This window comes from Ruditapes philippinarum, unplaced genomic scaffold (assembly GCF_026571515.1).
Source record: "Ruditapes philippinarum isolate M1 unplaced genomic scaffold, ASM2657151v2 ctg848_1_1_1_1, whole genome shotgun sequence".
Taxonomy (NCBI): domain Eukaryota; kingdom Metazoa; phylum Mollusca; class Bivalvia; order Venerida; family Veneridae; genus Ruditapes; species Ruditapes philippinarum.
The window spans coordinates 120883-133201 of record NW_026860662.1 but is presented as its reverse complement, the minus strand read 5'-3'; the positions used below and the strand labels follow the sequence as shown (position 1 = coordinate 133201).

Sequence of the window (12319 nt, the reverse complement as noted above, 5' to 3'; positions counted from 1 at the left end):
ACAACTCTAAGCTGTAGCTTGTGATCAGGATAGAGTGTGTGGAAACGGTAATCTCGTGTCATGTTGCTGAAATGATAGAGAGAGAAAGGAACAGATATTACAATAGTTTTAATTACAGTGCTAGCTTGTTGATCTTTTTGATTTCTACTTTTATCATATTTCTTAGGTTGACAATCATTTCATCATATAAACATGAGTACAGATGTCAACTTTGAACACAGTTGATGAAGTTGATTGTTGTGTATCGCAATACCTTTATAGAATCACATAAAAGTGTTTTTCTACTTTCTGACATGATTCTTGGTGTATTATTTTGTTTGTATTTGTGTCTCATCTATCTACACACAATATCATAAAATAAGTACACAGCCGTTCTATATAAAATTTTATTGCACAAGTAAAACAAAGTCGTCATTTTCTAAAATCCAGTAAATAATGTGATTAACAAAAAAAGTTGAGTCCAATGCAAAATGGTACCCATTTAAAAAGATAGACAACGTGTTTAAGCTGAATTCGATGCGCCATCATTTTCTGTGCTTTTAAGTCTGGTTTCATATTATTACGACTCAAAAAACTGCCTCAATATAGAAAATCAACCAGATGAGCAGCCAATTATTTATTTACGGAGAAAAGAACATATGTTTCCTTAAATTGACAAAAATGTAAATAACCAATGTTTAGCAATAAATTATTAAACAGAAAATGGGTACAACAAATTTTAGCATATGTATATTTATTTACTTAACAATCAATAATTTGATACTCGCAAAATTGATTGTCTTATCCCGCAGTAAATAATGCGTTTTACTCAAAATCATTAATCAACAATAATAAGTTAGACAAGAAGATACAGGTAAAATGTTAAACTTATACAATTAATCAAAGTACGCTATAAAGCATTGGTGACACAATTTATAATCATTTTGTTAAAATATAAAAACTATGTACAATAATTAGACGTTTTCCTTATTTATTTATAAAGTAGAAGTGTGATACCATTAAATTAGTATTCTTACTAAACAACAAATTATTTCTATAGTTCAGAATATTAAAGCAGGTTTTTGCAAGCAATCTTATCATATGGGTGACGTAGTGTGCACATAATATATATAAGCATTTCATATTTTGAAATTATATTAAACAAATCACAGGTAAAATTATTGTCATATAACAATAGTTTCCTTATAATGTCTTATATAGAACACAACCCTATTACATGTTATTCACTGTAATTAACTGTTTACCTGAACACAAAATGTAACATTACAATAACGAGATTTTACAGAAATGAACATTTTTGTTGATATAGTTTTATTATCTGACTTTTTCCAAAGCGCAATTCTATTGAGTGTATCAAATGCTTATCGATAATCAATGAAAGCAAAACGGTTGATAACTTACACCCTTTGCTTGTATGAATTATATTAGTTAAAATAGACACATGGCCAATAGTATTGTGATTTCTTCAAAATCCAGTTTGCTTTTCTATCAAGCTACCAAAAATACTGGTCCAATTACAAATTCTGTCATTAGGCATGGTGGTATATTACTTATACATAGTACAAGCAAGGGAAAGGTTGGCGCTTGTCTTCTTCCCTGATTTTGGAATTTGATTAATATTATTTTTCGACCAAGAGTAATTTTTCAGTTTCAAAAAAAAAACAAAACAAAAAGAAGTTCAAAGTAAGTTTCAGTTTGACATTCTTTAGCACCAGTAGTTACGCTGTTCCCTTCCCTTTATTTGTTTTGATACCTCTCATAACTTTGCCTTCATCCGTCCTTTTCCGCTATTCCTGTGTGTAATATGATTTACGTTTAGGCGAGGCATCGGCTGAATGTTGGGATTGTAGTGTTCTTTGAGCGTTTCACTTCATTGTTTAAGCTCTCATTAAATATAAGTTTACAGGCAATACCACATATAAAAATCTGGCTTAATTTACCCACAATACGAAAATGTTAATGTATGAAAGATAACAACAACTTACTTTCCATATTCTAGACCATCAGCGTATCCAGGAGAGGTAAAGAATATTTCAGTCATTGTAACGTTGGCAGCTGTATGTTGTCCTAAAAGGATAGCATAGTTCCTTATGATAAAGTCCACACGATATACAGTTTATATCTGACAAATTCCGCTAAACTACATGTAATGTAAGATATCAACTTATTGCATTTTATAAATAAAATTGCATCATGATTATCACTGTTACATGGCAATTGACGTTTTCTCAAGAAAATATCGTTACTGGGTACAACATTTTGTCCTATTTTGTCGTTTATATAACTAGAGTCATGCAATAATTTCTTTTAAAAAGTATCTAAACGGACTGATAAAGAAAAAAGTAAGTCATTCAAATAGAAATAAAATAATCAATCCTTGTTTTCTTACAATGTGTCAAAGAAGAAAATATATTCCCTTTAAATTTTGATACGTACCTTCAACTAGCTTAAAGACAAGTATCGCCAAAACGCTTGCTATTTGAATCAAAATTGATGATCTGTACAATGATGCCTTTATGTTATTATAGAACATTTTATATTCTGTATGTAAGATTGTTCTATATTGCTTAAATCTATGAGAAAACGGGTTTTGGAAACTCTGATAGAAATTCAAACTCTGTAAAAAGAAACTGTTGGTACTAATGACACATCGAATGTTTATAAACAATACTTTTCCTTGAAAATTATTCAATAGGATATATCCAGTCAATATGGAAATAATTCCAGTATATTAAGAAGAAATGAAACACGGAAAGAAAGAAAAACACAAAAAACACAACTAAATATTGTTAGGTAATCTTATTTTAAAAAAAAATCAACTTTGAAGCTATTTCCATCACTAATGGGATTATGACAAACATATCTCTGTAAATTTATGGTTTTTATTTACAATTTCCTTATCAGATTATATTTTATTTATTATCTCATCATAAATGTCATGTCTTAATTGGTCTTCAGGGGTATTAAGTAGTTGGTCCTAATTGGATGACAAGTGCACGTACTACATGAAGGGTTCTACTTCACACCCTTTAACGTCTGTTATAATATTTGCTTTATTATTGAATAAATTTGTGAATTGCTTTTTAAACTTTTTTTAATATATCTCATGATGTAGGAATGTAACGTATTATGGCGCACCTGTATTCTAAATGTTATAACTTTGAACATAAGTGTAAAGACAATTTGTTTTACGTGCTCAACATGTACATATTACATAAAAAGTGTCTAGTACACGTTTGGATTTAATTTGTATTCAGTATTATAAGTTGGTTGGTATTAAAATGTAGCAGAGTAATAAATGTTTCAGTTGATACAATCCTGATATAAAGTTGTAATAAGTATGAAATAAGGTATTGGATAACAGTAATTTTTCACTAATAAAGTGTCTAACAGTGAATATAATAAACATTGTTAAAGTCCCAGAGATGCAAAGATATGCACAGAGTATAATCTCTCCCCCCCCCCCCCCCCTTCTTTGAACCACTGATCTGATAAACGATATGAAACAAATTAAGAAATCAATGTAATAAAGCCGTAAACAGTGTATACTGGACTGTTGAAGCATTAGAAATAAAAGTCAAAGATCAACATACCCGTTGAGCAAACTGAAACTTCATGCACATTCATAAATCAGGAAATTGAGGATTCAGTGTAATTGATTATCTATTGTCACCTTTTTTAATTATACTTTTAATTCTGGGATGGAATATCGTCTGTTTAATGATCAGATAAATATTAGGGGTAAAGAAAATTTTATTGTAAACAAAATAATTTGAGATGAAGAAAAAGTAAAAGTTTTTCAGCATTACTACTTGCAAAAATAATTAATTTAGATTCTTGCAATGGGGAAAATTATAGGGTTGAAACAAAGATTGAGAGCCTAGATAAATTGTTGTACATATTTGGAAAGACTGTTCCCTTTTTGGAAACAAAAATGTCGAAATGGTTTAATGGATCGTGTTGTTTGACAATTAAAAATAGAACAAAACTAAAGTGAAGTTGGGGCAAATAATTTACCGCTGCCATACGGCAGTTGACACCTGTCGTTGTGAAACATAAAAATCTGGAAAAAAGGATCATTCGTCGGAAACATTTATCACAACAAAGTTGAAAATCTTTGAAACGTTAGAAGAAAATTTTTTTTGTAAAACAATTTGCATCTACCTGGAATGACTTATCATTCAATAAGTAGATGCCTTAAAGTAAACTTATTTTTGGTTGCAATCTCTGTAAAAGCTGTCGTTTTAAAATCTTAATGCTTTTACGTTTGTTAGGTACCAATCATGTTATTTCATGGACATACCAGCAGCTATATGCAAATTCAAAGTATTCTTTAACATACATTAATGTGTCCGCAATGACTTATGTTCCATTTGTGGAAAGTTCAGACATAATTTTCATACTTAATTTGTTTAATTGAGTTATACGTCACACCAACACAGTATATGTCATATGGTGACATTCCAGCTTTACTGGTGGAGGAAGACCTCAGATGTCCTTCCGTGCTTTTTTCAGGCACGAACGGGCACCTGAGTAGAACTACAGACGTTTTGTAAGCTAACTGGATAGGTTCCTCACATGAAAGGATCCAAAGTCCCTGTCGGGATTCGAACCCACAGCGGTGAGGGGCAAGTAGTTTGAAGTCAACGACCTTAACCAGTCGCAAACATCCGTTCTTTCCTTCTGTAACTTGATTGCTGTATAAACGCAAATGCAATTAACTATAATATGTCTTATATTAATATAATTTTGCTGCATGATAATGTATCATACATACGAGAAAATAAAAGATTAATACAATTAAGAACAAAATTGTCATTTAAAAAAACGGGACTGTTAAATTGTTAAAATAATTTCACCATAAGAACATTACGTAGACTAGTAAAATGATTTATACAATTGTAAACAAAGAACATAATAATCACACTGGCCATAGCTTTCGCAGAAGCAGTGGGTCCATCGGAGCAGCGTTGGAGATTTCGTCGCAAGAGCGATGGATGAAATATGGCCGTTAGCTGTTGTCGGTAAGTTTATGACTGAATTTTACTTTATGTTTTAATGTTTTGCCGGAAACACCTAGTGAAACTGGAGCCCACATATATGTTCGTGTCCATTTTATTACACGCACACGGTTCTATACATTGCTATTTGTACTAACACTTATGTACAGTTTACCGTGGAGACGCCACTTTTGCCTATTTTAGGTTAAAAAACGTACAAATGTGTGCAAAACGGCCCCTTAATACATCAGCATTATATCATATGTATAATACTTGCACAAAACAACCATAATTTGGAATTTTTGAAAATTGTTATGCTTTTTTATAAAAAAATGACAAAAATTGATTCCAACGCAGACGGCAGTGGATTCGATTGCAACGCAGTGCAGTGGTCCCGATACTATTAATGTCTTTTGTGAGGGTTTAACTTGCCATAACGCATTTTTTCAATTATGAACAACCCTTTTCTTACATTGACGTCAGAGAAAACGCTTTCTTTAAGTTAAGAATTGTATAATTGTTAGGAAACCTTTGTATTGAAAATGTGTCAGTTATAGGTGTGTCGTATAGCAATAAATGAGCCGCGTCACGACAAAACCAACATAGTGCGTTTGCCACCAACATGGATCCAGACCAGCCTGCGCATCCACGCAGTCTGATCAGGATCCATGCAGCTGTTCGCTTACAAACCCTATTTCGTAGAGAAATTGATAGCGAACAGAATGGATCCTGATCAGACTGCGCGGAGGCGCAGGCTGGTCTGGATCCATGCTGGTCGCAACCCATTATGTTGGTTTTGTCATGACGCGGCTCAAATGCACAATGTGTTGACTAAGATACAGGTAATTGTTACACAAGTTACCAACACAATGTGTTGACTAAGGTACAGGTATTTGTTACACTAGTTACCAACACAATGTGTTGACTAAGGTACAGATATTTGTTACACTAGTTACCAACACAATGTGTTGACTAAGGTACAGGTATTTGTTACACTAGTTACCAACACAATGTGTTGACTAAGGTACAGATATTTGTTACACTAGTTACCAACACAATGTGTTGACTAAGGTACAGGTATTTGTTACACTAGTTACCAACACAATGTGTTGACTAAGATACAGGTAATTGTTACACAAGTTACCAACACAATGTGTTGACTAAGGTACAGGTATTTGTTACACTAGTTACCAACACAATGTGTTGACTAAGGTACAGATATTTGTTACACTAGTTACCAACACAATGTGTTGACTAAGGTACAGGTATTTGTTACACTAGTTACCAACACAATGTACTAGTGTGTTTGCACATTCATCATACTTTATAATTATAAGACTAAAAGTTAATCATATTTGTAAAAATAAGAGACATATTAACCAATGTTGATAGCATAACCATAGGTGAAACATTATTATTCTGCAGACCTAATCTTCATTATAGTTTATACATGTATACTGAAATAATTACATTAATATTTCTCACATGAAGGGAGACAAGGATGTGTTGGTTCTTCGAAGGCCAGAACACCACATGTAAGATTAAAAATGGCTAGATTGTCAGTCTAATACAGTGATACGTGTTCCTGATTAGATATATGTGGCATATGCGCTCGTAAAGAGAAAATATCTTGAAAAAAAAAACTCAACACGATCATAAAAATCACTGTGTGTCTGGAGTGTGATTCGTGATAATTGTGGTGCACTAACATTGTTTTCTCAGTTTACAATAATAAGATCTCCCTATAATCTAATTTTTAAAATTACATTTCTTAAATTAAGCCAAATTAAACACTGCTTTATGGAAGTCATTTTTTAAAGTTAAACCAAGGAAATCAAACATATTGTCCGTAAAACTCAAGATGTAACATATCGACATTATAGATGATTGTCTTCTTAATATCATTTCTGCAGGAAATACATCAACTTTGATTATTAAGTTGGACTTAAAATGTAGTATGTTATTTAAAGGAGAACACACATAAATTTGTGCATATTTCCTTAATCTGTGTTAGACTTTTCCCTATGTATTGCTGTTTTCCCTTTGTTGGTTGGTTTTACGGTGCACGGGATATGTCACCGAAACAGGAAAGATGAATCTCGGGTGCTACAAACTTCAAAGCAACACGTCAAAACCACCTCGCCTCCTGGAGCTAAGAGTCTAATAGACCCCATATAGTTTATTCGAACCCATTTAGTCGCCGTTTAAGAACACACAGTGATAAACGGCGGCTGGTTTTTTTTATACCTGAACCATTAAAGACAAACTCTCATCCTTAAGTAGCGTATGTATTGATGTAATCTATAAACACAATATTTAAGTTAGTAAGTATTAATCCGAAAGAAAATAAAACCTTATTTAATTGCGAACATGTCTGATGATCATATATTTATTCATCAATTTCAGTCATCGTTACTCTTTACAGTTCACACAATCTATTCGTTTAATTTTAATAAAAGTAATAGTAAAGTTCCAGGCTTCTTTTGTTGCTGGGATATGTCCATTAAAGCCTGGCTGATTGGTGCAGTTGTTGCTTTTAGAGCAGTAGCCTTAGTTGAGATGATTGGTGATGTCGATGGGACTGACGTTGGAGAAGGTGTTGATAGAGTTTTAGGAGAAGTTGTCTGGCTGCTCTCTGCTTTAGTCGTCGAAGGTATTGTAGCTGTGTTAGTTGATGACGTGGTTAAAGGTGTTGTAGCTGTGTTAGTTGTTGACCTGGTTGTAGGTGCTGTAGCTGTGCTACTAGTTGTAGTCGTGGCTGTAGGCGTTGTAGTTGTGCTAGTTGTTGACATGGTTGTAGTTGTAGTTGTAGACGTTGTTGTTGTTGGTCCATCAGACTTCACTGACATTTGAAAACCTTTAAATGTCTTTGTTACGTCTGAATAAAATACCACATACACCGTATCACCAGATGTCTGGTATGTCGTGCCGGCAGGTATAGTTCCACATAATTCTGCTAGAACTGGCGCGGAACTATCATAACCTAGGATTATATAAAATGATAGATATTATTATGATAGGTGACTTAATGTTCAAAGATCAGACTGAAAAAAACAATTAAAAGTCAAAATTCACATCCTTATTCTCCAAACACAGTGAAACTTTAAGACACTAAGATATAACATAAAAAACACTATCCACACTGCAGCACCTTGCAGATTACTTTTCCATCATCTAGTACAACACACCCACACACACACGCGCGCACGCACGCACGCACGCACGCACACACACACACACGGAAATGTATTAAAAAAATATTTTTACCATCATACAAAGTTACTTTATCGTACAAACAGTCGCCATTTTTATCTTCTAGTTCCAATACAAATTCAATAACAGTGAGAAACAGTGTATGGTTAGTATATTAAAACAAAAACCTTTTGAACATTGAATTAGTTAATACAACAACGAATGAACAAGTTTGTTGTTACTTTTGAAAGTTTCTTTGAAACTTAACACAGTGTTAATTCGTATTATTATTCACCAAGTGTACATATTTTAAGAGTATTTTTGTATACCCCCCCTCACCCAGAAAAAATAAAAAAAATAAAAAAATAAACAAGAAACAATATGAAGTAACTGATAGGTTTGCTGGGCTACACAATAATGTAACCATAATCATAAAAAATAACGTAGGAAGTTCAATAACCTATCTAAGTTAACTTCTTCTTACTTTAAGATTTAATGAATTGCACAATAGCTTACATATATTGTTCCTTCTTCATTTATAACAGAACAGTGCTGTTCTGTTCATTTATAACGGTCAGCGAACCTTTAAATAATATAATATTCACGATGACAACAGCGGTCAGAGAAAAAAGTATAGTGACTGCCTTATTATGTTTTTGTCGGACTGTTAACATTTAGCAGCGTATAACGGTTAGGAATAATTTTTGTGAAAAAAATAAGGGAACGAGAATAATAGTGTGATCCTTAAATTATGATGTAAAGTTTGAAAAGATTATGAAGTGAATCATTTAATTTAAGACAAACAAAAGGAACACGAAAATAACATGAGGTATTGATTATCCTAATTGTAAGGTATATCAGATAAACTGGGATCATTTTCAATAAACGGGATACTTACATTGCATACTCTAGAGAATCAACATAGCCCGGTGACGAGAATAGTGTATCTGACGCTATCAATGTTGCGTTCTTTACTGTATACTGTCCTGTTATAGTTATATACATAAAATAGCAATGTTGCTTTAATTAGGTATAGACAGATTTTTGTGTATGACATCTTGCTGAGCAAAGACAATTATGAATTTTGCAAATGCAATTTTCGTTTATCTAAAAGTTATATACTTAAATGTGTTTTATATAACAATTTACTTGACATACGATTGACATGAATTAATACAATGTGTAAAAATTTGTTAAATTTCAGATATAGATATTTGTAAAAAATCATTTGTGATAACTGTGATAAATCATTATTTCCAAAGTTTTAAAATCATATTCTAAGTTTTATTTCTTTTCAAAATACATACCTGCCACAAATGTTAACATTTGGAAGGACAATATTAAGAGAAGACATGAGTAGTGCATCTCCATAATTCATCAACTGAAAAGTAGAGATTTAACAGAGTTTGATAATGGCCGACACACACACAAAGATTTGACATGGTAACTAAAGTGAACATAGCTCGTGTATTAATAATTCTTTAATTCTACGGAAATTTTTATCGCTGATAAATGCAGTAACACGTGTTGGCGGGTAATCAAGATCCGGGATCGTGACGAATTAGCTGCGTTGGTTCTAGTGCTTTGGTTATAAAAAAGTTATGTTTAATTATTTACATTCTTAGGTAATTTGCCTTTAGAAACATATGTTCTGATTAGTGTCCTGACATTTTCACTGGTAATCTCTTATCAAACGTTAAACATCCTAATTCAGTAAACTAGTATCATTTGCTTTATTTTGTTTACAAATATAGGTAAACATGTGTCGTTTTTTAATTAAGCTTCGTCGACAAAATTTAAGACACAAATACATTGTACCTTTATTTCCTCCAATATCTCACACAAAGTGATTGTATCAGTCTACTTCGAATTCACAAATGAACCTTTAAGAGATATAAATACTTACAGTATGTTCTCCAAGTCGAAATACTCCAAGCTCAGTCTGATTTAGTTTCATCAGGTACAAACACATCTTACCGTATCAGAACTCTTAAACATCTTGAGCATATCTTAAATAGTTTAAATATGCTCTCAAGTACAATAGACATGTCTCTTGCTTACAGATGAATTGCTGTTTTTAGAAGAGATTAAGATTTATCAATCAGTTCATTATTCAAAAGATCTACTTTATGATAGTATAGGTACTCATTTCTTGATAATAAGCGTTTTTTTCAAGGTTTAAGGAGAAAGCGTTATCTCAGGAGTGCTGCAAAATTGGACACGTTCCTGTTCTGTTATATCATGTTAGTAATATTATCAAACTATAAGTATGGTCATTCATGTAAAATATGTTTACATGGTAATAGTAAATAAAAATACACACAAATAGATTAGGAGAAATAACGAGTGTTTGCTTTTGTTTCATACATACTGCTTTGTCTTTCGAATAGTTTCAAGTAGTAAAGAACAATATTTTGTGCTGAAAATACTAAGATGTTCTAAACGTGACTTAAAGTTAATAAAAGTAAAGAAAAGCACTTAATTAATGTAGGCTGTAACTGGCTCATAAATATGCCATTTCAACGTTCCGGCAATCTGTACCCCATACCAATTTGGCATCAGTGTAATGTTTAATTATAACAGTCTTTCTTGAAACACAAGAAAAACCCGTAATTTGGAGATACATCACACGATGACAGTCTAAATCAACGTAACTGGACATACTACTATCTACTATAGTATATATATAAACATACCGATCGTTAAACTTTTAATCGCATTATTTAGATTGCTCACAATTTACAAGCAATCCTTCAGCTCATCTAAGTTATCATGTGCAGGCCCAAATTCCTCCTATCTAAAATGACAAACTGGACAAAACCTCTGCACAAAACATGCAAGTAAGAAAGAAAACGTTCTCCGATGAAATTTTCAGGTAAGAGAAAAGCTCTCCCACGAACTGGTAGGACAAACCCGCCCCATCCCCAATTTATGTTGTGTGAGGCCACTAGGATATCAAAAGATAAAGTTTTAAAATGCAGGGTCAGACAAATCAGTATTGTTTGTCGGTAATTGATTGAAACATAAATGATATGATATTCATGGCATAAAAACATAAAAACACTGGTAAAATAATGTAAGTACAATTACTTTATTCATATTTTATTACTAATCATATAGCATTAGTTTAGCAGTATTTCCTTTGATGTTTTCCTGATGAATATATTCTATAAATTGCAAGGGGAAAAGGGCGGGGATAGGAGGTTTTGTTTTATGTAAGCTCTTTGTATTTAAATTACATAATTTTTTTGTCCCTCTGTCACTTTTAAATGTGAGGGCTTTCGTCCCGTCCGGAAGGGCTTTGTCCGTTTTTCAAGTTATCAACTTTTAAGGTATGTTTTCAGTATTTATGCATTTTAGCATGTTTATATCATGCAAGGTTCTCTTTTCATTCTGTGATGTTTTATCATAACATACAACTTTTTGAGCCAGACAGCTTAATATTTCAGAAAACATAAAAACAAGCAGGTTCTTAATGGGGTTTTCTCGAAAACATTTCCTTTCATCGTATAATCTTTAAAAATAACAGATAAAAAACGATGATGACATCTCATTGTTGTAGGTGAAAGAAAATAAAAGCACGTTGATGTGAATAAATACTGATTTATTTCGTTTATATTCACACGCTAGAAAAAAACAAAATGCTTTTAAACTCACACAAGTTGATATACAAACCAAAACTGATGGGGAAAAAATAAAATAGCTCAAAATATTTTTTTCTTTAAAAATAAACAAACATTGACAGTATACAGTTATTTCATGGGTGTTTGTGGAACAGTCCAAACTGTTGCCCCGAGGTATCAGAGATGACATTTGGAACTGTTGCCAGTTGCCAGTTCCAAATGTCATCCCTGATGCCTCGGGACAACAAATTACTTTTCAACAAATACCCATGAAATAACAGTTTTATTACCTATTTAATGTTTTGAAATCAAACAAAATTTAAAATATTTCAAAATATCAAAAAATTTTACGACGTTTTAATCATTTACAACTAATCCTACAGATTTGGGGTTTTTTAAAAAACCTGCAAGATAAAAATTTCCCCTCGGAAACGGCTCGGGTATAAAAATTTCCAGGTAAATTATTCCCCAATATTTTACTCCCAAAACCAAAAATAAATATTT

General features: G+C 32.3%; 1 protein-coding gene and 1 long non-coding RNA gene across 3 annotated transcripts; both read right to left on the bottom strand.

Annotated features, from left to right (window-relative positions):
* Positions 1-7272: 7272 nt before the first annotated feature.
* Positions 7273-8365, bottom strand: LOC132712952 (integumentary mucin C.1-like). The gene is made up of 2 exons (XM_060695391.1): positions 8268-8365; positions 7273-7983 (listed from the first exon to the last, which is right to left on the bottom strand). The coding sequence occupies exon 2, from the start codon at positions 7847-7849 to the stop codon at positions 7436-7438; it is 414 nt and encodes a 137-aa protein (XP_060551374.1). The 5' UTR covers positions 7850-7983; positions 8268-8365; the 3' UTR covers positions 7273-7435.
* Positions 8366-8990: 625 nt separating this feature from the next.
* On the bottom strand, positions 8991-10183 carry LOC132712953 (uncharacterized). 2 transcript variants are annotated; one of them, XR_009623385.1, is made up of 3 exons: positions 10099-10183; positions 9500-9573; positions 8991-9178 (listed from the first exon to the last, which is right to left on the bottom strand). It is a non-coding gene; the product is annotated as an uncharacterized LOC132712953 (long non-coding RNA). The 2 variants fall into 2 exon arrangements; XR_009623384.1 differs by lacking the exon at positions 10099-10183 and adding an exon at positions 10011-10088 and having other exon boundaries at positions 8995-9178.
* Between the last annotated feature and the right edge of the window lie 2136 nt (positions 10184-12319).